Source organism: Anser anser, assembly GCF_964211835.1.
Source record: "Anser anser genome assembly, chromosome: 4".
Lineage (NCBI taxonomy): Eukaryota > Metazoa > Chordata > Aves > Anseriformes > Anatidae > Anser > Anser anser.
The window spans coordinates 11,570,557-11,597,023 of NC_139724.1; the positions used below are offsets into that span (position 1 = coordinate 11,570,557).

Sequence of the window (26,467 nt, forward strand, 5' to 3'; positions counted from 1 at the left end):
ACATAGGATATTTTGTATGATTAATTATGTGCTGCAGGATCCATTAACAATTAATTAGTGGATTTAAGGCTTCAGAAAATAGGATTTTATCTAAAGTTTCCATCTCACATGAAATTTTGATAAGTCTTTCAGAGCAGAAAATGAGCCTCTGACATGTAACCAACTAGCTAATGTAGGCAAAGAAATGATAAGAGGCTTTCTTTCAGATAACAGTGTTCAGAGAAAAAAGGAAAACTTGGCCTGCAGTAGGCTGTATCCGTTTCCCTAGGTCAAATAGACTTCATATTCCACAGCAGGATTAAACCAAGATTAGAGCAGACGGTAAAATCACTGTTTGCCCTCCCTTGGGTTTTCCAGCATTTAAGAACAGTGTTAAATTTGAGGTCACGTTATGCATGATACGCTGCTGGTGTTTGCTGTTACAGGACACTTTGAATAACTTCCCTTCCCAACAAGATAAGCAACTCCACAGCTCAGCGTAAGTTGAATCCTGGACACTGGCCTGGGCTCAAGCAGCCGGGCAGGAGGAGTCCTGGGCTAGGGCTGCTGGTCAAGGTGGCTGCTCTTAATATACCTTAAGAATGAAGAATTAGCCTACCATCTAGCAGTGAAAATATTTAATAAACTCAACTGGGAGGGAAGTGGGGGGGGGGGAACACAAAGAGAGAGCACTACAGTACGTGTTCTTTTGTTTGACTTTACTGTAAAATTTTACTAGGACATAATTCCCAATTCATATACATTAGTAGTAGCATTTTTCTAGAATAAGTATGTAAAATTCAGTCATTTTATTTTTATCCACATGTATGTTCAAGCTGTTACTTTATGAGGCAATGTGATCCACTATTGCATACAGGCAGTCATATGTGAAAATATGTTGTTTTTTTATTGTATTGAGTCTTGGAAATTTGGATTATGCAGACCAAAGTTCATTTTATCTTGCCTTAACAGTTAGTGAATATGATGTAGAAACAAATAAAATCATAGATTTATAGAGTTCAAACTTGGAAAGGACTATTATGATTATCTCATTTAATATTTTGTACCTTATAGGCCAAAGTTTGTACAGCAAAATGAGCGTGAAGCCCATATAATCATGCTTACTTAAAAGAATGTCACCTAAGGAAGATATCTCTGTGGTTTAAATGCTTCAAGCAATAGAAAGAGTCCACCAAATCCATTGTAATGTTTTTCCATAACTAATTATATTCACTGGCAAAAATGACCACCTTATTTCTGATTTGAGTATATAAATATGCAACTTCTAAGTATTCCCTGTTTTATTTTTGCTAGACAAAAAAAAAAATACAGTTTGTTATCATACTAATTACATACAGAATTTTGCAATTGGATTCTCAAGGTATGTGGTCAATAATGTCAGGCAAAATGAAAAAAAAAATATATTTTTTTCCAAACAATATATACATGACTATCACTTGATACAATGAGCTACACAGTAACCCAACATCTGAATCATCAAATCTATCCATCACTTAGGCGTGCACTCAGGTTGTAAAGTGATCATCAAAACCAGCTTTGATTTTCTTGAGAACTGATTCTCAGCTTCCTTGTGTAAGTATATTTATGCAATGTAAATGTAGAAAATAATTATATTTGTGTTTCCCATTCATAGAAGGAGGATGCTTACTTCTCCCCTGTCCCCAGCCTGTGGACTCTTTATAGATGTGTACATGCTACACACAAGCAACTTGGAGGATCAGACACTTCAAAAGCCAATGCCAATGCTTTGATTACTTTCAGAAACTTATCGATGTGAAAGAAATGAAGTTTTTAAATTCAAAAATAAATGTATATGCCAGTTGTTTCATTTGATGATTACTTTATACATTTATGAGTGGCTTAGGTACGATACAACAAATAACCACTAAAGGTAGTGACTGGTGGATACTTGGCTGGTATAGAGCCAGATGCCAGTCTGAGCCAGACTTCTTGACCATAATTTAATTCTAATAAAGCATTTCCAGTAATTACTCTGTCAGTGTACTTGTTGCTATTAATATTTTCAGCCTGAAAACTAAGTTTGTCTATTCCATCGATGACCAGATAGCCAGAGGCACGGGGACTAAATGATTCAATGGTATATTCAAAAACATACACCCCAAGATATGGAACATGGAACTTCCCACTTGCTGGGGCAAATGAAGCTCCGTAGTTGACATCCAGATTGTTAAATCTGATGGGTCCTGGAGTTGTCATCCCATATGTATGAGAGGCAAAAAAAGCTACCATAGGTGCATATCTGTATGATCCTTTTGAAAAATCTGGAAAGGAATAAAGAACAATTTCAAGCAATGTCCCTGGCATTTCCCTCTCATTCTTCCTGTTATATTGTAGACAGACAACTTGGATTAGTGAGAAGATCAGAAAAAGTTTTTCTGAAGTCACATAACTGAGTAATTTGAGCAACTAAAACACTATTTCTACATAAGCACGCAGTTTTTCTATATTGTATAGAAAAGCATTTTTCTTCACAATTAGTGCTACATATATCCACAAAAGAAGAAATTTAGAAAAAGCAAGGTAACTCTGTGATGGACTATACTAAGTTAACATGAAAAGAGGTGCTATTTTTCTTTTCTTTCTTCTTTTCCCCTCTCTTCCTCCAACTTATTCCCCACCCCAGGATATCTTTCATTGTTCATCTGTGTGTGCTGAAGCCAAGAATTTTCTCCACAAATCTTAGACAAATAGTGGAGAGGTTTAGTACTCCTGACATTAAATGAGGGAGTAAAAGTATATGTGTTTCTCTTCCAGCTGAGCATGCACACTGTGATTCCCTGCCACTGTAAAAATGATTTTATTCACTATTCATATGCTGTCATGAATGAGAATCAGCCAAATGGCTGCTGAAAGCTGCATTAAATTCTCATTCCATGCAGCCTGGATGTAAATTATTTATTTGTTTTCTGGGCTGAATAAGCACAGTTTGCACTTTTCTTCTTTGAAATATCTTTCAAGGGATGTATGGTTTGCTACTGAAAATCAGGGGTATGCCTAAAATGACTCCTCCAGGCTATAGTCCCATATATTATGGTAGCTAGTGGTATTTATAGGGTGTTTTGTGCAGTGTTGAAGCTAGTATTCCCAAGTGATGAGATTTCACCTCCCCCCTTGAATTCCATGATGTCATGTTCAACTACATCTATTGCATACCCTCCTTCAGCAGCCTTCTGCACAAGTCAGCAGGGAGCTTTCCAGCTATTATGGCTGGTCCCAGCCCAATTTAATCCTATTGTCTGGTCATATTAAAGAAAGAGATCAAGAGTCACCCACAGGAATTGATGTCTTCAGCACCAAAACACAGGACATTACTTCTTGAGTTGGTACTCATTAAAGTGAAATGTGAGACCTTTGACCAGCAAATGCTCTCTAACTAGACCTTGGGGCAAATGCCCGTGCTGCTAGCATATTGCACTACTAAATTCTTTACTTGCCAACACTCAGAGAATTGTCGTTCACCAGCTTCGTACTGCAGTTGACTCCTCCAAAGGGGTGGCGACAAGCACAAATAAAATTCTCTCTGTCATTGATACAGGTTCCTCCATTCTGGCATGGGGAGCTGACACAAGCTGAATACTGCCCTATAATAGAGAGGGAGGGAAACCAACAACCTTAAGTTTCAATGGCATGTACATACCCAAACAGTCGTTACAGTGATATTGCCCAAATTTTCAATATTTTGGATTTTGGATGGTCTCTTCATCAATTCATAAAGCTGGTGGCATTTCTACTGAGGTTCTGTGGGAAGGCTAGCTTCAGATCCTGTCCAGGTTGTTCAGCATCTCTGCTAATTCAGCCTGCCTCTTTGCCTGAACATAGCATATCCTGAGCTAGTCCCCAAATTATTCAGAAATATCTATAAAAGCTTAGTTCTGCTTGTCTCTGGGGGTCAGATACATGTAATAAGATGAAATATTACAAATCTACCTTCTTTGGAGCATCTTGCATGCCACACATGAGAAGCATTAAAAGACTGAGATATCTGAACAGCTGTGATTGTATAGTCCAAGAGAGTCCTGTCAAGAAATAGCAACCTTTCCTTGCTCATTTCTCCCCATTCCTTCCTCCTTAAATTTAATGACCTCCCTCCTTGTAATAAAAGTTTAAAGCCAGCAAAGTCTGGTTACAGCCGAGCATTAGGAAATGTTCCTTCTGCTGTTTCTGACACAAGTCTTTCTATAACAATTTAAGGCAGGGTGGACCTACAGATGGTCCTCGGGACAGGTTCAGTTTGGAAGATATTCATTTCCATAAGGAGGTGGAGGTGCTGAGAATCCACCCCTCCTGACACAGAGACTTGCAGTCTATCCAGCATCAACTGTCAGTTGACTTTCTCTGCTGACTATCACACAGCTGGTTCAGTCCTCATCCTCTCTTACTGTATTGTAGCTCTTAGACACTGCAGCAAAACAAGACACAGTGAAAATCAGGCGGTCTGTGATCGTGTGATTAAAGAAGTAGGCTGGGTAAGATTATTAATGGGAATGTGCTGAGAGGTTTGGAGCTGACTGCAGGAGCCCCTCAGAAACAAAGAGCAAAACTTGGAGAGGCAATGCTGACGTATCCAATTTTATTTCCTTCTTTTGGTAAGACAAAGGAAATGAATATTTTTTTCTGTTGCTTCAAGCAAATCTGTGTCTTGATTTGGTTTCACTAGTGCAAGCACAGAAGGTTGTTCTCAAAGGGCAGATTCAATTCATCGTTGGGCATAGCAAAACACAGATTTTGTACTTCTGGTAGTGAGGATAGGCTGTCCTGTCTATGACATTATTCATCCAAATGTGTCACAACCACTGGGGGTGAGCCAGCTACTGGAGATGAAAGATCTTAAAAGTTATCTAAACCACTTCCAGTACTGGTTCTTTGTCCATAAATAAACTCAGTTCCAGAATATCCACCAAAATTGCTGTAAAAAATGTATATTGCAAGCAATAAAAATTATACCAACCAGGTGATTTTGCAGAGCATCTTCACTGGGGATGTCCTTACCTCTCTTTCTATGTATGTGCTGGCCAAATCATGCGCAACTGATATGGAGAAATCTGTAATTCCAGTGCTTCTGAGCTCTGAGGCAGTAATTACTGTGTGCAATTATATAATGTTTTGTCATAGCAGTTTGGAGGAACAATATTCAGGCTATGTTAAAAATTAAACATCACTATGAAAAATTTGGAACACAAAGTATTCCCAAACCATACATTTTTCTTTTCCTTTGCTTTGGTCAAATAAAAGTCAGATGTTTTAGAAAATGAAACTTTTCTTTGCCAGCAACTACCAGTAGAGCTGTGGAAAGAGAACTCCATATAGTCATGTGATAAATCTAGATTGTTAGGTGGGAACTGAAAAATCCTTTCATGAAAGGGTTTACTTATTGCCAAGGAAGTATTAAACTGGATCTTCACATAGGTATCCCAGTAATGTCCACAGTTAGCTAATATTCCTAACGAACTGTTTCACAGAATGCTGCATTAAGGCAACTAAATTCCATGGGAAATTTTAGTTCAGAGCGTAGAATGCTAAAGCACACTGTACTGTGCCACTTGAACTTGCACTAATGAACCATATAGGCCTAAAAACACAACAGTAATTTTTTTTTCACAGAAAATGATGTTCACCCTATAATGCCTAAAATAAAGTAATTCAGGTCTGTCATGATGGAGGTCACAGCACAGGCAACTGGACATGAGGAAAATATGTTTTTCTTCCTAGATTATAGTTTTGCTGCAAATTTAATTAAAGTTATTTTTCATTCATATTTGCCAAGTGTCCACAATGGTTTAGAAGTTGTGTGAAAGGAAAGCAGGAAAGGAAGGAAAACAGCTGATTGTGTCGACTGTATCGTATTCCCAAAATACCATAGAATGCTTTGTGTAGGAACACAGCAGATTCTCTGCTAATTGTCCTCTGCTTATCATAAACAAGTATATCCAGGAAACAGGAAAAAGATCACACAAAAGGAAATGATAATGAGATTGAGACCAATGTTTTAACAGTCTGCAGAGGGATGATTTTGCCTGAATTTAACCTTGGAGTTAAACCAAATTCAGACATAGCTTTACTTTTGTAAATTAACCCTCATGGAGCAGCATTGCTGGGGCTTATGCTTTACTTTCTGCAAGCTAGGAGAATCTGTGAAGACTCGAGTCAAATAAGGAGTTTTAGAGTAAGAGGCCAATGCCCTAGACCACCAAGGAATAAGCAATCTATATGTAACATCTGTGTGTTTTATAACAGCATATTTTTGCTGTCACTTCCGGCTGATGCTGCTCATCTCCCCTGCATTTTGTTTTTGTTCCTTGCTGAAGGGCACCCTGGAACACTGTGTCCATGTGACATATATTCTACTTGGGGTAAAGATGCCAAAAGTTTCAGATTAGGAAAAGATTTCTTACTATTGTACACATCCTACTTTTAATTAATCTTTCACAACTTAGTGGTGTAGATGAGGAAGAAGAAATACTTTAGAAATTAAATGAAAAACTTTAATTGCAGCTATGAATAGTGGAGAACAAATGAAATGCAGTTGTTATTTACACTTAGAACAGTATGAGTGGAGATAGCCTATTAATGCCAAGTTTTTCTGCTCTTTGGGAGGGCAAGCAGCCAGAAACTCTTTTGGGAAATAGGCTGCCAATGCTGTACAAACAACTCTTCAAACAAATAATGAAGATTTGTCAGTATCTACTGCAGCATTGTTTAGAAGTAAATCAAATATTTAGCAATCTAATAGTCTCCCTATGGAAAGAAGTGACTCCAGTGGTTTAGTTTGGAAGTGTCTGAACAAGAAGTGACTTTCCAGTGTTTTCTCAATATTTAGTTATCTGTATCTGTCTCTGTGGAAGCCTTAAGAGACTGGAAATCTGAGAGTGATAAAAGCAGTGAATATCCTCAGTAGCCTGGATGCAAGGAGTGACACGGGGCTGCAGTTGAGGGGCTGCCCACCAGGGCAGGCAGGCACGAGCAGAGGGTGACAGCAGAGCTAGAGCGTTACCTGGAGAGTTGACGAGCAGAGTGAGGCAGGTCGATCACATCAACCAGGATCAGCCACAGCTCAGCATGACTCACAAAAGGTCAGATCATGAATCCTGGCCTGAGCTGGAATGGGGCTCCCAGGCACATGGACAGGGGGTGCAGTGTGAGGGATAGGTCAGACTGCCTGGGGCAATCAAGGCTATTGGTGCCCTCGGGGCCTTGGTAGGGAATTCGGTTGCAAGTGCTCTATGAAGTGTCCATGTTACAAAAAGGCACACTCACCACACAATGATCTTGGACAAAAAGTGAGGATGACAGGAGGCCTTTTCTTCACTGCAGCTGTTCTCCCCAGCTTTAGGTGGAGGCAGTTTGTCAAACTTGACCTGAACTACTTAGACTCTGGCAACTCTGTTGAGGTGCTTCTTTGTTAAACAGAGATATCTAAGACTTCAACCATTATGTTTTTCAGGTTTACTAAATTAAAAACAACAAAGCAGTTTCATCCACCTGTTAGTCTGAAGTGTAGTTATGCAAAATGGAGGTGTGTGTCATCAAACTGAGCTAGAATAATCATCAAACTAGTGGAATTAAAACACAGGATCAGAATATTTAAATTGTTTAAATTCACGGCAGGATTTAATGAGAGAGTGGCAATGGAGGCTTGCATTTATGTCAGGAGTCAGAAATCGTGAGAAACTAAAATCTGACAGAAAAAAAAAATCCAAAATGATTTCCACATATACAACTGCAAACACTCTGACTTAGCCCTCAGTTTCAGTGTGTAGTCCCTGCTGAAACAAATGGGAGCTTGGATTAAAACTAAAAGGTAGAATGTAACCTATTGAAGTTAGGAGCACTGACCACAGCTTCAGTACAGTGAGTTGTCTTGCTTTGGTGAGTTTTTGACAGAAGCACGAAGATAGGAGATAAAACATAACTATTATTGAAATCTTAAATACACTTTAACGCCTTTGGTACTTCATTCTCCAGTGTACTGAGAATACTGATTTTGGTCATTCCCGTGTGAGTATACTAAGATATGTAAAATGAGTGTACTAAGATGAGTGTATTAAGGTGTACTAAGAGTGTACTAAGATCAGGAACAAGATAAAAAGAAGATGAATGAAAAGAAATGACCTTTATCTTACAATGATGCACTGTTTTAAATACATAAATATAACACAGTTGCACTCTCAGTTATTCATGTTGATGGGAGGGCAGAATAATCTGAATAAGGCATAACCACAACTAACACAAGACATGCCACAAGAGTGCATTCAACTTTGAAAACTGTGACAGCCTCTAGGTTCTCTAGAGAACAAAACCAACTAAATGGCAATGGGCAAATTGGAATTTAGCTAAGCCCTTGCTCTGCATCGTGCATTTTTGCAGTAGAACAGTGTACTGGAGGGTAGGACCAGACACAATCCGTAACCAAGGCTAATGAAGAGTTTACTACTTTTTTTTTCTTTAAAGGATGTCTTTTCCCCTATGTTAGATACTTGAAGGTGTCTTAAGATCCTAATTGCTTTTTTATCCATTCCATATAGCTATTAAGTTATTATCAGGTGAGAGAGATATTCTGTATTCCTCACACGTATTCTACCCTCTACCTGACAAAAAGCTTTTCTTTTGTTCAATCCACAACTTGAGAAGTCCTCAAACTTGCATGTACCTGCATACATAGTGGAAACTCACATTGTTTCTCCTTGACGTCAAATGGTTGTTGTGGAAAGAGTTACCTCAGGGCCAAATCCTGAACACATTAAAGCCAATGAAAAATTTCAGTCTGTTAGAGTAGAATAGAATATTGAACATATTAGAATCAATGAGAATTGACATTCACCTTTGTACTGTTTATAGAATATGATTCTAATCTTTGTGGATTAAAATGATGGTCTAAGAGCTAATGCATTTTATAATTAGCTGATTGTACCTTAGGATATCTTCTAGAAACTTTAGTAGGGTGAGCACATATCTCTGGATGGTCTCCTGGAACTTAGAGAGAAAAACCTTTCCTGGAGAAGTAAAATCTACTGATGTAGAAGATGGATATTTTTTAATTAAGACAATGGTCTTACTTCTTTAACTTATGGAAATGTAATGTATGACTTTGCTAGGCAACAAACTCCACTGAGTGCAAAAGTTCATTACTGCTGGAAAACTGCATAAACACTGCTATGTAAAGACCTTGCTTAAAAATACGGCTTTGCTATGTCTGCAAAGATCTGCACTTTTTGTAAGTGCGAGCACATAGTTAATGTTATCAAGTAAGCTATTTGATAAATTTGGCATGAGATAAATAATAAATAGGAAAGACATTAATTCACTAATGCAGGTGGCAGCTTCCTGTGCTCCAGGCAGGTGGCACTGGTGGCAGTTTCCAAAACAGTAGAAGACTCAGGAGGGATCAAAGACATCAGATCCCATTTTCCCCTAGTTTTAATTGTGATCAAAGGTTTTGAATTTCCATCCTGTGCAGTGGTAAGAACAGGCAGAAAACAAAAATGACCGAGAAAGAATTGCTATTTCAATATGTTAAAATAATCAAATTACTTTCTTGGTAGCAAGTGCATTTTTAAGTGTGACTGCCTGTTGGAATAGCTGTGTGTTCCCTCTAATTGAAGTGTGTTAAGTCCTTCAGTGGGGATGGATTTCATCATAAGTCAGATACTTGTGGGATTAGGGCTTTAATGAGCATCCTTTCCATTGATTACTGAAAAGTGCTGTATATAGGACAGGAGGAAAAAAGGAGGGATGGAGGGCAAGACTGTACCATAACAAGAGCCGTAGCGCTTTCTACCACTACATCTTCTTACAATAGGGATGAAATATGCTTTCAGAAATGTTCATACATTTAAGAATGCTGTATAGAAAAGATTTAAGTCTGGACGTTCAAAAGTATCTGGACATTCACTTGTTATTTAGGAGTCTGTCTCACTTGTTTTAATGTGAATTAGTCTCCTCTAGGATTTCTAGTCATTTAGTCACTTTTTTTTTTTTCCAGAAACTATATTTCCATAAAACATCAGCTTGTGCTATGGATTTTCACTCAGATATGATGCCAAAAGGCATAACTTTTGTATTTCTATGAATTCATCCATATAAATTAATTTCATGTGATGATGTTTGAATTTAAGTAAGGAAGCCAATCACACTCAAAATGTCCTTTTTAAGAATGGCAGCTTCTACTCAGCTGAGCCATTCTCTAGATGAATTCAAGAGTCAAACACACTTTATTAGCTGGACTACTGATTCTGCAAGAACAGTTATTATTGTAACTAATCTCAGTGAATTCATGTAGGAGCTGGCAAAAGCTTCTTTGCAATCATTTGGTGTATTCACTTGCTTAGGTTTTTAATACCTTTCATCCCCACTGATGCTGCAAAGCACTGATGCAACTCCAGATATCTCTCCCAAGTTGCACATTTCTACTGAAATTGCTAATTGAGATGCAAGCACAAAATTATTGTAGTTTAGATTTTCTCTAAATTGACGGTTAGGTTTGAAAGGTCAGGTCCTCAGCTGAGTGTGTGCATACACATGTATCTTAAACCGATTAGATGTGAATTTATTAAGGAAAATTACATGGAGCTTCTGGGATGCCTTAATGCAAAGTCTCCTCACAAGAAAAATAAACCTTCTTGGAACAGTAACCTGAAGTTCCTCCAAAACACTGTGGCATTCTTTGAGTTTTTATTCTCCTTCTCCTTAAGTTCTTATGCCACCTGTTAAGACTACTCTCTGACTCAGTTCATCACACTGATTATATAACACCCTTTATTACAAAAGAGCCTAATTTTTCTTAGGCTAAAACACGTTACCTGAATCTATAGTATTATCTGCGTTTCTCTGACTTCGGCTTGCCAGGCTCATGGTGATGTTTGTTGTCCCTTTTTTCACTGGAGCTGGTTTCTTTATAGTTGGTTTCACTTGCTTCTGAAGTTTGGTGATGTTGTTCATTGCACTTGCCACCAATACGTCAACATGCTCAGTTAAATTTGTCAGGATAGTCCCTGCTTTTATTTCAAGCACAGATTCAATGAGCTCTTTGAGGCCTCTTTGCAGTAGGGGAATATCTGGCTGAGCAAGTTTAATCAGCACAGGTATACTTGCATTCACTTTTTGGATGCTGCTGTTGGCATCCTGACACAGCCCCCAGACTTCATGAGCAGTCCTGTTCAGAAGTGGAATGCTGTTTGAGAAGCGGATTGACTTGGCTTCCAGGGCCTTAATCCTGGAATTCAGTGCCTGGAGCTGAAGTGAGATCATTTGTTCTTTCTCTGTTGAGGCAGCCTTGTTTTTCTTCAGTGAGACACAGTTATTTGCCAAAAACTTAGAAATTTTTGACTCCACACCCAGGAGGCGAACCTCATGGTCCCTAGATTCCTCCACAGAGTCATATAGTTTTTCTTCCAGTCGGGTGATATCTTTTTGTTGACTGTTCACTTTTGATGATGTTTCATTTAAAATATAGTAAATTCTTCTGAAATTGTGGAGCATAATTTTGTCAGACTCTACATACGGAAGATCAGAAATGGATGTAACTACTTGTGAAGTGAATTCCTGTTTCTTGCCAGTAAGCAGTGTCCAGAGGGTTTCATTCAACTGTTGCAACTGGGAAATGAAAGCCAGCAGGCTGTCCAGCTTCTCTGCTCTGCCACAGCAGACTTCAGTCTCATTTTTCAGGGCATGTAGCATATGTTTCGGCACATAGTTATCTTGAATAGAATCAATAGCACTGTTTATTACTGTCATGGTCTTGTTTAATCCATCCTCTATTTCCATAGAGCATTCATTAATACGACTCTCAAAGAGTTCCTGATAAGCCTGAGATTCATTTTTAAGTCCTTCCTGAGTTTTAGAAAGTCCCTTAATTGTAGAACTCATTCTGTTAATGGAAGTTGTGAGGTTTTCAAGCTTTTCATTGATTGCTTCAGCTTGAATTTGGTGTTCATACTCTGAAGTCAGACTAAAAGGTGCCCCTTGTTCAATCAAGGGTTGCAGGATCTCCATGTCATAGCACAAATCATTAATTTGCTCATTCATTTTATCAATCTTACTGTCCAATGGAAGGACCATGTCAGAGAGACTTCTGTTTAGGATAAGCACATTCTCTTGGGTTGCTGCCAGCTGCATTTGGAAATCCTTTCTGCTCTCTGACAACATGCCATCACAGACTCTCAGAATAGAATCTCTCTGAATTTCCAGTTCAACACTGAGATTGCTGATTTTGCTGTCCTGGATTCTTAAGTCATCGTAAATCTGCAGCACCATCAGGCCCTGTTTCTTTACTTTCTCATTCAGTGTGAACACGTACTCTGTAATGTTGTACTCTGTGACTTGATCCGTTGAAGGGATGTTTTGATTTGAAGACTGTTCAACTGATAACAGTTGTTCATGAGCATCTTTCATTTCAGTAAGGGTCCTATTTAAAGATTCATAATAAATGACACTTCTTGACTGTTGATGTTCCAAGTTGTCTTCCAAGGATTTCTGTTTTTTCTGTAAAGCTTTCACAGGTTTGTCACAAATTAGGGTCATTTCCTCTTTCATCTGCACCATATGACTTTTTAGCTCCAGAATGTCAAGCTTTGTTGGCCCGCTGTCTTTCTCTTGAGCAATTTTTTGTTGGGTTTCATTCAGATGTTTGACTAATTCTTTTGTATTTTCAAGATCTTCTGATAAACTAGACACAGTCTTGAAAATTTGAGCAATGCTCTCTTGCATTTCTCTTCGAAATCCTTCTAACTGTTCTCTGACAATGTCTTTGACTAACATATTAATACTCTTGGATTTGAGACCTTTGAGAGAAAGGATAAATATGGAAACAATCAAAACAATAGTCAGCAATATCTTTTTTTTTTTTTTCCCCACAATGTGAGCACAGTGCTATAAGGAAGTAAAATGCCCACTTTGGTTACCCACCCACAGAGGAAAATGTGCAGCTGAGGACCACAGAAGATGGCTACTTGTATGAAGTCTCATCCCTGCTTCTAGTGAAATCAGAGAGAATTTTGCTATTATTTTGAAAATGCAAACTCATCTGCTGCATATATAGTTTCAGTTTTGATTGCCTAGATAAACTGTCTCTGAGCACTGAAATTAGGAGAGTTATGTGTGCTTTTGTGGCTTGCTCAAAAGAAAACAAGGTGTCCTTTTTCCATTTGGAATGTAAGAAAAAAAAACGGCTTTAACAACATTATGGTCAAGAAGAAGTAATAGCAGAGATTATTATTACTTTCCTATTCTATCATGTATGATAAGTGATCATATGACACACTATAGTGAGGAAGAAGAAAATAAAAATAATAGCCTTATTACATATCTAAAATTAAGGTATGATAAAAATGCTGCAAAAGACAGACTTTTAAGGTACACATTTTAAGTTAGTCTTGCATACTATAACTTTTTAAATAGCTCCTACGAATACTGATCCTGAAAAGCAATGGTTAAAGGTAATTATGTGGGAATTCTGCTCCTGTGTAAAACATCAAAATATGACTCCTGTATAGTCTTAAGTGGGTAAAAGCAGTCATAAAATACTATCCATCAAGACTGCTGCATAAAAATATTGAATTAGAGCAATAATTCTGCTCCATTATGAGATTAGAAGGACTTTTTTTTCTTTCTTTTTTTTTTTTTTTTCTCCAAAGGTAGCCCCTGTGTCCAGTTAAAGCACTGAAACATTCTTTGCACAAACACCATGGACCCTTGTAGGCAGCTTGCCATATAATGATTATACTCTTCAAGCTCTACAATACTTTGATGACTATCAGTTCTCAGATTAAATATTATTGATAAAGATAGAAACTCTTCCTTCGCCTTTTTCTGTTTTCCTCTAAATTACTTCTATAGCCTGGAATGTATTGCTTCATCTCTAAAACAGCAAGGCAAACTCTGAAACCTTATTTGAAAATACATTCTCTGCAAGAGCAATATAAGTGGCAGGAAATCAGACCCATAAAACCTAAGGACAATAAATGCCAATACAGCTCTGGGCCCCAAGGGTGCAAAAGAAAGTCCCAATAAAAATGGTTTTGTTCAGAAAGCTAGAAACATAGTACTTTTTCTGTTCAGGAAATCCATGTGAATTACGTGTGTCCTTCCAGCTGTAAACAGGCTAATGTAACTGATAATAGCTGCTTTCTATGAACTATAAATGAGTCTTAGTCTTCATTATGTCTGGTAAAATGGACAGTAAACATCTCTGATGCTTAGGGGAGAAATCTGTCACTTGTTCAAGTGTTTTTTTCAAGGAAGGATATAATAGGCAGGTACAGTAAATTTGATAGCATAGAAAAAAGCTACTTCAGAAATACAAAATGAAGTTTCCCAAGCAATACATTCAGTTACTGTCAACTGTGGTCACAGATGTTACAGTATTTTTTTTACATACAATATGCAGAACAACAAAGTGATAATATTGAGATTGCCTCTATTTTTTTTCAGGGTACAATGTGCACTCACATATGCAGAGTTTTGTCAATGAACTTCAGTAAAAGAAAAACAGCAAGATATTCGAAAATGAGGATATACTGGCAGCTGAGGGGAGGATCCAAGATATAAATGAAGAGTAAAATAATTGACATGTAGAGGAAACCATTATCACTGATCATTTGGTCAGGATACTTGAAGATGCGAGAAAATAGTTTGTGGTTTTAAGAGTCACAAGGAGCTGTGAAGAGAAGTTTAATGGCTGTGGAAAAAAACCAAGTTACTCTATGCCTTCTATGAGGAATTCATCAAATTTCTTCATGTCAGCAACATATTTGGATGAAAATCCATCATGCTGCAAGAATGCTTCTGTGGGATCTACACTGGCCTTTTGTTCCTGTGACAGTCAAGAAACTGCCAGCCCCTCCTCTCCCATTCCTACTCTATTTAGCTGGATCGTCGGTGTTTGGTGGAGCTCAGCTCTGGTTTTCAGGTGTTCTTGTTATTATCAAGATGATGAAACCTGACAAAACAGACAACTTGGGGTTTCTCTCCCTTGTTTCCTGGCTAGGACAACTAGGTACTTGGTAAGCAAGTACTGTTATGAATTTATTGCTCCCTGGGGCTGTGGGAGCACACTTCTTCACAGGAAAACCTGAACCAAACTCCTGCTGTAGGTGACAATCTTAAGCTTGAGCTAAGAATACATGTGAGTACATTCATGGATGCAACTCGATCTTTCTGTTGCTCATTTTGAAATGGAAAGGTCCAAACTACCTGTGATCACTAAAGATCTCTTGAACTTTTTATGAGATTATGAATTTTAATTTTAACTCCCTGGCTGAAATCCACAGTGTGTAATTACTCTGTGTCAACATATACTCCCTCTGCAGTTTCAATTACTATTTGAAGAATAGTGTGCAAAATAAATGTATGTACACAGGAGACTGAGCTGAGGTTATACATCCAGCTGTAAATGACATTTCTGACTTGGAAGTGATTAACTCTCCATTGCTGAGTTCATTTTTAAAGGAGTGTGCATTTTAATAATGAAGAGGAAAGGAGTATATAAAAGGGCTTGATGTGGATGAAAGAAGGAAATGAAAGGGAGAACGCCAAATTATTTTCTCAAAACAAGTAAAAAATAGGAAGAGTCTCCTGAGCATTGAAAGCAGTCTTTTTAAATGCATGGAAGACTTCAATAATCAAATTAGAGGAGCATATCAGTTACTACAGTGTCACCTTGTATCAACAGATGACAGATTTGTGGGACCAAAGTCTATTTATAGATGAAAACAAGAAATAAAGACTTTTTAAACTGTATTGAATTGTTTGTTCAAAGAAAAAGACTTCACTCCAAACAAACCTTGATACAAATCTGGGCAGCCATTAGAATTTCTGTGATATGAACAAAGGTGAATAATGTATGTGAGAAAGGAGGTGGGCATCATGCGAAGAAAATGGAAAGGCAGGAGGAAGAAGGAAGAAATCTGAATAACATGAAGGAAGTACAGTCTTAGCTATTCTTTGAAAGCATATTTCTTCAGCAAGCAGTGATAGTGGGGAAAGTTGTTAAGTGTTTTGCTTCAGGTGAGATTCTAACAGCAATTTTTAGCAACTCTGATGTTTGTATGCTCTGCGTCTGTACTGAACTAGAGGACAGCATGGAACTCTTGACAGTTTCAGTTTCTTTAGAATATTCTTTGCCCACTTGGGATATGACAGAGTGATACTCCCTGGGCAGAAACTGCAGTTGCCCTTTAACGTTATTACATGAGCCAACAGAAACACAAAGCTTGTCCTCTCTCCCCTGTTCCATTCATTCCTGCTGTTTACCTATGTACAAGCCAAGAATAACCATTATTGGAGTGCCCATAATGAGAGTTAAGGAAAGTAGCTGATGGCAGCATTTTCATTAGAGCTACCTGATTAGGAGGTAGATCAAGAACATAAATCAAAAAAAGGCCAGCAAGAGGGGATTTCATTGAAGCAGGTATAAAATAGAGCATGATAGATAAAAACAATAAAGACTTGAAACACTTTTACAGACAAGTAGGAAATAATGTTTTTTTTTCTTTGTTTGTTTTTACTGTGCGTTTTAATTAGGACTTAGGCCCCTAAATATAGATAGGGAATGGAGAAGCAAGAGCACAGAAAATGACCTCTTGGAATAGCATCAAAATGACAGCTAGAATGAGTGGAATATAAAAAAGAGTGAAGAGAAAGCAGAAGGGAAATGGGAAATATTCAAAGACAAATTAAATGTATGCCCAAGGGTCAAGAATGCCGTCTAGCAATATGTGGAGAGGTGAAAGCAGGTCACAAAGTGAGAGATGGGATAAATGTGATCCAGGGTACAAGAGAGCCATCTAGCATTTGGCATGAGCAACTTGGGAAACAGAAGAGAACTGAAAATACATGAAATGGGATAACACCAGGTAATTGTAAGGGAAATAAGAAAGCACTTATTGCTTCTTTTAGTTTTATCTCTGTGCAAAATTTCCAATTCCCCCATGTTATTTTTAACCAATAGAAAGTTCTCTGGATTCTGAAACATATTATACAATCAGTTTGGGAAAAAATCCTGAAAAATTAGGAAAATATTGCATATCAAGGAAATGAAAGCTGCTGTCCCAGTCTGTTTCTTAAGCACTGTTTCTAGATAAGTATCAAACAGATCTTGCTGTGGGATTTACAATTCTGCTGATAAAAATCTGCCCAACCTTCTGATCCCTGTCCATGTCTTCCTCATTCACCCAATAGAAGAAGGATAATTGCTTACTTGATTTTTAACTCATGAGCACAGATCTTTATCAAAGTTAGCCTAATGTTATCCCAGAGGCAAATTATTCAGGGGGATGTTTGACATGTTATAAATGCAACTACAGAAATCCTTATATGTTTCCTCTGCATATGTGAATTATGTGTTAAAGAATATTGCTTGAACTTAGTATAAAAGCAAATACTACCTCCTTTAGCAGCTGTCAGGTAAATTAAAAACAGAGATAAGAAAATTTGCAGAAGCTCTAAGTAAATGAAAATGCTTTGATAGTAGCTTAAGTTACCATATAGATGATGTAGTACATAAGAATGTAAGTTCTTTTTGTTACTGTAAAAGACACCATAACAAATGCTTAAATAAAAAAAATCCTTCTGTTATGAAACAAGAGTTCTCCCTCCAAATGTTAAACAATAGAATAAGACAGCCTATAAATGTTTTTAGATTTTCTTTCTTTCTTTCTTTCTGGCACCTTTAACTGGGTGAGTGATTACATTAATTTATTTTTCTTACCTTTTAGAAAAGACTGGAAGTCTCTGCCCTTATCTTCATTGATTTTGCCTTCTAGAGAAGAAAGAGTCTTGCTTGCATCATTCATGGCAGCAGTAATGTTGTCAACCTTCTTCTGTAGAAAAGTCAGTTTCATCTCCTGGCTGCTAATCTTCTCGTTCATTTTTTGCGTAAGTGCTTGTTCACAAAACAAAATGAGAAAAAAAAAAAGAAAAAAAAAAGTAGCATTGCAAAATTGTGAGGGAAAAATAAAATGTAATTGACTTGAGAGACATTAGCTGAGAGTGCAGTGAAAAGTTTCTGAATTATTAGCCTGGAGTGAATCATCTTGATTTTTGTCATGTATCATGTATTAGTGACATTCAGCAGCACAGCAGTAAATAATTACTGAAGCATCTGTATTCATTATAAAGCATTTGTAATTCTAGAAGAGTACTTTGAATGGTTAGCATATTTTAATCAGCATAATGCCATTCTCCACCTAGCACCCTAAGGGTATTCAGTTAACTCTCATTTAGTCTACCTCCTTTAACGCAATCACAAAAGCATTGATTTTTACTTTCCATTTATAACATAACTTCATGAATTTGCAAGGCTTGTGTCTGAAGAAACACATCATATTTTCAGTGTTGGGGTCAAAATAAAGACTTGTTCAACAGAGCAGCAAGGGAAAAAAACTATCAGAAAAACAGCTAATAGATAAATGACTTCAGAATAATTAGTCTGTCACTAAGAAAAGATGTCCAACCTGTTCAGTCAATTTTTTTCCAAACCTGCCCAAAAACCTGGCATTTGTAGTCTCTTCAGGTGCAAAAAGGCCTATCTGGATGCTTTTAAGATAGTGGTAAAGAAGGCCTTGATCTTGCAAACTGAGACTTCATGGAACATCAGCTATCCACTGGCGTTTCACAGCTGACAGGAATGAGACTTAGTCTGAGATTTTCAGAAGATGTTGAGAAAATTAAATGATTTAATTCCTGTAAGCAAAGCTATAAAATCTCTTCAGGTCCTTTGACAGTCAAGTTTAAATGGCCTATACACATACATTATACACATAATATACTACACCACATTATCCAGACCATACCATGACTTAACAAATTGCCATGCAGAAGATTCTTAAGCAATACAGATAAATATTTATTAGCACAAATTTACAGTATTGCTATTGATCTTTAGTCACTTTTCATTATGGGATCAGTATCTTTTCTCATGGCAGTACACTTATAATCAGAAATCATATAGGCACAGGCCTAGTGTAAAATACAGGCTGTAGGCACAGGGTCCTAAAGACTACAACAAGAAAAAGCAAGTTAAAAAAACGAATGTTCTGACTAGAATTTGATTCTTCAATATTCTAATATGTAAAAAATAAATGTATCATATCTAACTCAATAGCATGTGGGAAAATACAGAGAATTCACCAAATGCATCAAGTCAGTGCAGATGAATTGTGCCAAAACCCACAAGAATACTTTCCTGTAGAGATGCATTGTCTGTAAAACTCTTAATAGGTATAGCTTGATGAATAAACCTGTTTTAGGTTAGAGTGTTAGCATCTTCAGCTGTTTTCTTTCCCACTTGGTGTCCATTTAGACAGAAAACTGTGATTATATCTCAACTAAGTAGTTTAGAGTCTGGCAATTCTCCTCAGCTTTCCTCAGCATCATCGTGGAGACAAGCCATTGGTGGTTCTTTTTTGAATGCTCCTTGGCATAATACTACACTCTGACAAAGACAGACAGACAAGTCTGGATACTTCTGCTCTTTGAAGAAGTATCTCTCTTACTTGAATTGCCACTGTAATAAACTGAGTTGATTTCAGTACTGGCTCATGTATAGTCATCAGATCTATTAACTGAATGATAATTAATTTGCAGAGTGCAACACTTTCTTCACCTACATTTCTGTCAGTCCTACTAAAGGGAGTAGACAAGCTTCAAAAATTAACTTGAAACTGTGGTTTATAAATGCTATGGCAGATGGAAATAGAAGCTGGCTTGTAGAGTTCTGACAGCAGCTGATGGAGTGGCAGACCGGGGCAGTCAAATACTCCTGGCCTTAGGCTGTGTTTGCAGAGTTGGCAACCAGAACAGGTATCTCTTTATACTCTAAACTGATCTTATCAATTAACATGGAGCGCTGAGATTTCAGTTTTAGAGTTATTTTTTATGCCAGAATTGCTACTAAGAGAAGTGGCTCTATTTAACGCTATTGATCAGGCTCACTTTTTCATACGGGCCCTCTCTGTACATACCCACAGAAGAAAACACTGATCAATATGTTCCAAAACGTTATGGCTTAATGTGAACAAATGTGGGCAAAATGTGAACATAGTGAGCAAATGAGTAGTGCAATAAGACATGGTCTCAAACATCTGTGGTATACAGTGGTATATTGTCCCTGTGTTGCTTAGTTATTTGATCATCATAGATGGAGTAGTTTAAATAACATGTAAGCTGCCCTTGCCAAAGTTTGAAGAGTCACTGTACTGATTTTGAATAGAGCAACAATTTTTATAAGCAAGTACATAACAGAATTGTGTATTCAGGTAATACAATGAACATCACTACATTTTCTTTCAAAGTGCAATGCTAGTCTACGCTACTAGATTTTTTTTTTTATTCTTCTGATAATTCATCTAACTAACTCAGTAATGCAGTAGTTTAAATATTTTTTATTCAATATTTTTTCTGGTTTTAGCTTTGTCATGGACATTCTATAGTGCTGTCCTGATTTCAGCTGGGATAGAGTTAATTTTCTTCCTAGAAGGTGGTATGGTGCTGTGTTTTGGACTTAAGATGAGAATAACGTTAATAACACACTGATGTTTTAGTTGTTGCAGTGCTTACACTAAGTCAAAGACTTTTCAGCTTCTCACACTGCCCCACCATGAAATTAGTTATAAGAACTGACCTGGACCACTGGGGTCCTGTGAAACTCCTGGTGTCCTCTCAATGAGAGTTCTGCTGCTTTCAGCCTGATTGCTGTGTAGAAACAATTGTTGTTCTTGAGCTAAAAGACAGACAAAAAGGAAAGGATGCAAGTGAAATACTGAATGTGACTAAATAAGGATTCTGAATCAATTGCTTTCAAAAAAAAAAAAAAAACCGCTGCAATTTACTCTTCTGCAGAACCACATATTTATTAACATAGTGAACAGCTTTATAAATGGCTTCCTAACATCGGTGAGGGTTGCTGTTAATACTATAAGGTCAGAACTTGTCCTAGAATGAACAGAACATGGAAATATACAGGGCTAAAAATTCTAGGTGAGGATTTTAGATCAATATAAAACAGCAATACAAAGACAATACAAAGACTGCCAGCTATAAAATTATTTACTTGCCACCTATAAAATTATTTTTCCTAGCTGAAATGGATAAAAGTAAAGTTTGTTGAAATTATTTTTTTTAATTATTTTTTATTTTTGGCAGATTACATAAATCTTCAAATTATAAAAAGCTTCTCATTAATGTGATGGTTGCAGCACCTAAAAAAATGAAAACAATTACAAAATGTAATCAGATTCCAAAAAATATTATCTGAGATTTTCAACTGGTACCTACATTAATAATGAAATTTGGTAAGTTTGTAAATACTTTCTCTAGTCATGGCAGATGAGGTTTTTCTGTGCTTGTTTTACCTCTCAATCCAAAGATACAAAAGCACTTTGTAAAAAGCTGGACTAACATTATTATTTCAGTACTACAGTTGGGGAAACAGATGTCCAGAAAAGTAGACCTTCACCCACAAAACATAGGAAACAGCTGATAATTTTGAGAAATGAAATGAGATTTCTACCTTCAGGACTTAATTCTCTTTCCATTCACTTTCATTTCATTGCAGTGGGGAAAAAATGAAATATGTACAAAGTAGGTTGTAAACTTGTTAGTGTAAATTCAGACCAATTTTTACATGTTTGTTAAGTTCATGAAGCATTTTGTATTGGCTGTTGTTCCATCTTGAGCACATCTGAGGAATGACACTTTAGCTGATGTGATTTCCAGCCTTTTAGTACAGTACAAGAAGAACTTGGATACACCAACATTATTCCCCAGTTCAAATATTAAAACAGAGTCCGACCATAACGTGAGTTTCCAGGGAAACAGAACAAAATGCTGAATCAAGAAATTCTCTATTATCCATCAGCCTTTTTGCAGTGTATATGAGGATCAATAGATTTCATTTAAGTATAAAGTGTTTGAGGTTGTAAATTAATGGGCGAAGTAACAATTAGAATGTGAAAACATCAAAGGAAATTATTAAATGGACTGAATTTTTCATAGAATCTGCTGAAATGATCTGATAAAAATACAAAATCCTTAGTAACAATTTCAGTAGCTTCTGTTATTTTTCTGTGGCATGATTATTGACAGGAGTTAAATACTTGCATTCATCCCAATTCATTACACAGCATTTATCAGTTGCTGATGTGATAATATAATCTATGACAAGGGAGTCACTTACTTGCCCGTGATAAAGACCAGCTGATCGATGTCCTTTTATTCTTTCATTTACTGATCCTTCTGTTGCTCTAAATGTATTCAGAACCACTGTTACTGCTACAGATATAAGATTTTTTATACTATCCATCTTTCATTCTCCCTGTTAAATCAAGTGCCTTACATTGAAGCATACCCAAATGCTTACAGTCAGTTTTATTTGCTTTTACAGTTTCAAGGACATATATTTATCGCTGCCTGATTGTTTTACTAATGCTTTGAGCTGTTCAGACAGCTTAATCCCTGTAAAACCCAGGACATAGATATCACCCTGTTGTAGTAAACCAGTAATGGAGCAAACCACTAATGCATTGTACTGCTTCTAACAGCAGCAAGGACTGTAGCCAGCAATTCACACACATACACACACAGAAAACCTACCCAGCTACCAATCGGGAAAAAAAAAAAAAAAAAAAAAAGAGAGAGAGAGAGAGAGAGAGAAAGAATTCCCTGTATTTCCCTGTGTTGTACATTTATGGAATTTCATCACTGTATAGGAAAGGCACTTCTCATGCAGCCCTAGAAATTCAGGAATTTTATTGGTGAAACAAATTCAGAAGAGTCAGTGGCAATATAACTTCTCCTACATGATTCCTCTGGTCTAGCTCAGCCCTTTTCCAAAGGAACCACTCTGACAGATCACACAGTAATTAGGTCTTAGGTGTTGATTGGTCTGACAGCTGAGATCCCCATCCTAGATGCCAAACAGCAGCAGATGGGACAGGAGCACCAAACTGAAATACCAACACACATTCTGTAGGTTAGAAATAGCCATCAAATGACTTGAAATGGGATACGCTATGCTCAGTTTAAGCTAAAAGAGAAAATGTAAATTCAAAATTAGACTTCCAGTCCACCCTATAGATGCCATTTACAATAAGAAGCTCAAGGAGCTTGAAGGTTCCTAGCACTTCCAAATATCAGGTAACGCACATAGAAATCCAACACTAGGTTCCTGTTGAATATATTGGCCTAGATGTATAATTTTTAAATACATGGGACAAAATTATGTGCAAAATGATTTCAGGGAATATTAAAAATATGAAAATTGTATCTTTTTCTCTCAATATACTTTTGATGGGGCAGGAGTGTTTCAAGGGAAATCCCTGTGGGGAATTAGGTAGTTTCCTCCCACTCCTTCTCAGGGCACTCCTGTGTTTAAAGGTGAATTGCCACCTTTTGTGTCTGAATCTCACCCCACCGTGAGGACAGAGCTCACTCCTGTGCAGAACATTTTACAGCCATCTGCTGGAGAAATGACATCGCTACCAGGCAAGAGAATTCAGTGCTAACAATGGCTACTGCAATTTCAGCAATTTCGAGAACAAGCCCTTTGCTCTAAACCACAGTCATGGTAGATGGAAACAAATTACCACACATTAAGTTACCCCACTCCAAAGCAAAGCTGAATGCAGCATGACCTATATTTGAAGATGCATTTTCCAGTTCTTGAAATTATTTGTGACACATCATGTAGTATCCACTAACCATATGTCCAAGAATGAAATGAGATTTCCCTCCCGCCCCAAAACATTACCACAGACAAGTTGTTTTCTCGAACTTAAGGATAAATAGTTAAAATAAAGCTGTGCTTAGTAATAATGATATGTCACAATCTGTGTAACTCAGAACTGACAAGCTCTTTAATTTCGGCAGTTTTGCCCACAGTTAAACATTTGGTATCTCTGAATTAAAATACTGATATTTTGTTTGTTGAATTGTCCATATTCTGCTGTTCCATTAGATTTATAATAAAGAATTCATGTCTATATTTTTTCTTTATTAAACAACAACAAAAACCTTTCTTGTAAAGTTGTGCTGTCTATGCTGCACTAGGATACATGTATTACCCAATTTAGGAATGTGTAGCCACATGGGAAGTAGAGCTGGAAATAGTGATATGAACACCAGTTTCTTTCCAGAGGCTCTTCTGTGTCACTCAATACTGTTACCTGCAGAAGTATCTGTAGCCAGTTATAATGAGGATACCAAGTACAGTTTACAGATGTCTAGAAATAGCTATCAGATGGAAACAAGTTTTTCTGCTTCCTAGAATGTTGTACTGAAATCATTATGTATGGTTTAATTTAGTTTGAGAGGGAAGCTAAAGCAGGAATTTTGAATTAGTGTTCGCTACAACCAATCCACATCACACTAATGGTGCCTTCCCAAGATCTAAAACAAATCATCAGAATACCCCGATTCCCTTGGCACAGAAATCCTTCAATAAATGGTTCTGTTGTTAAGCAGATCAAGTGCAGACAGGCTGCGTGGAGGCCTCAGGGACTCTGGAGAGCCACTGTCAGAGCTTACAACATCTCTCTCCCTACCATTGTAGAGATAGTGCCTGAAGACAGGGCTCTTGGACTCCCAGTTGTTCAAGTTCATTAGCTGATGTCCCTTCATGGGAATTGAATAATACAGGCAGGGCTTGTGCTGGTGGTCTACCCCTCATGGGAGGGAGGATTCCAGTAGCAGGGAAGAGGAGCATTTCTGACATAACACCTTTCATCCCAGTTTCTTTAAACACTTCTACAAGTATTAATTAATTAAATATCACAGTGCCCCTGTGAGGTAAGTGTCATCTCAATTTTCTAGATGGGTAAACTTGGGTATGCAGATTATAAGTGGCTTCCCCAAGTTATTCAGCAAGTCAGAAGAGGCTTGAAAACTGTACCCGGGAGATATAATTTCAAACCCAGTCCTGTAACACTTGACAATGCATTCCTTTATTCTTGTTTTTACATAGATACCACTACAAATTGAATTAATAGCTTTTTTTTCCTGGTCAGTGCTTCCATGTTGTTTTGATGTCTTTTCCATTTTATCAACTGTATTCTGACCCCTTTATAAGCATTTTTAAAATTTATTCTTGCTAATGTTCGAGGTTTTTAAATGCAAATCTTTAAAACATCTGATTCATGCTCATTGGACAGCCTTGCTGACTGATTGTGTCCCCTGTTAATATCTGACTCCATGCTCAGCTACACAGAAGAGAGTTTTTTGCCTGCTGAGGTTCTGGCTCTTCAGCATTAAAATTTCCCTCCTGGATGTGAATAACAGTGATTTCTCTTCATTCCTGTACATTAATTTTTAATCACAGACCCTACTTTACCACTACTGATTGAATTCCCTACCACATCTAATGGCCTTTCTTGTAATATTCATTCATTTAAAATATGTATGCTGATGCCAGATCTTATTTTTCAAGGGCAGCTTGTTTAAGGCCAGCAGCAAAGAAATAGCTATTACACAGATGTTAAACTACAGTATATTGCCATATGTTTGATCACCGGGGCAGAGGTAAAATGTTCTATTTTGTTGAAAAAGGGCACAGTTATACATGGATCACACGTAATACTGAGTAAAATTCAGTCACCATTGAACAGAACAAAATTCCTGCTCGATTCAGGGAGAAACAAAGTTGGTACATTATTTTATCATATGTGTGAAACATATTCTTAGATACTGAAACTGAAAGCCAAAGGGTCACAGTGCTGCAGATGAATTTTACAGTAAGCATTCAATACAGGACCTGGGTTTAATATCCTAGCACTGTAATACTCAATAATTGAAAGGTTGAAAGCAGAGAAGCACTGAATGCAAACTCCGTATTTCAGCAAAATGGAATCAGGCTGAAGATTTTGTGAGTTTTAGAGGGGAAGAAAGGAAGCGATGTTCTGCTTAAGCTGATCTGGAAATTAGTACAGCTCTCACCTACCCGTGGATTGGCAGTTTTGCCCACTGTACCCAGGACAGCACTTCCACTCCAGCGATGTTACTATTTTATGCTTGATTCTGTAGGCCACGTGTGTTGTTGTCTGGGACCTGCAAAACAAAAAACTTTTTAAACCTGTTTTAGGTGACCAAGCAGGAGTTGTAGGATACCTGTACATCAACAATATGTTTTCTTATGTATTATTTCATTAACCCATTGAAACTGAAAGTGAATCCTAACTAGGATTTGGTGTTTCAATAGCAATCAGTGTTAGAATTGCACCCTTCAGATCATCTGCATAGGTTTTAAAGGAAACTGATGTCTAATTGGGGCTGTCAGGTTTCTTCCCTGAATATCTTATTCAGGAGTCAAATATTAATAACTGTTATGTTATTATAATTAATACATACTACACTGGACAGAGTGGGTCAAAAATAAAATTGTGAAATCCTGTTTACTTTGAAATCAGTGACAAAAAGCACTTATGATGAATCTATGCCATGCCAGTTCATATTAAGTACATAC

At 37.2% G+C, this 26,467-nt stretch overlaps 1 protein-coding gene across 2 annotated transcripts in view; it reads right to left on the reverse strand.

Moving 5' to 3' along the window:
- Positions 1-681: 681 nt before the first annotated feature.
- Positions 682-26,467, reverse strand: part of MMRN1 (multimerin 1) — a 42,030-nt gene continuing 16,244 nt past the window's right edge. Inside the window, exons 3-8 of one of the 2 annotated variants that reach the window (XM_083833057.1) lie at positions 25,946-26,052; positions 20,636-20,734; positions 17,723-17,896; positions 10,818-12,797; positions 3,452-3,602; positions 682-2,282 (exon numbers count right to left, since the gene is read on the reverse strand). In XM_083833057.1, the coding sequence (XP_083689183.1) occupies positions 2,189-2,282; positions 3,452-3,602; positions 10,818-12,797; positions 17,723-17,896; positions 20,636-20,734; positions 25,946-26,052 (2,605 nt within the window). In that variant the 3' untranslated portion in view covers positions 682-2,188. The remainder of the gene's footprint in view (positions 2,283-3,451; positions 3,603-10,817; positions 12,798-17,722; positions 17,897-20,635; positions 20,735-25,945; positions 26,053-26,467) is intronic. The other variant, XM_083833056.1, reaches the window with a different exon arrangement.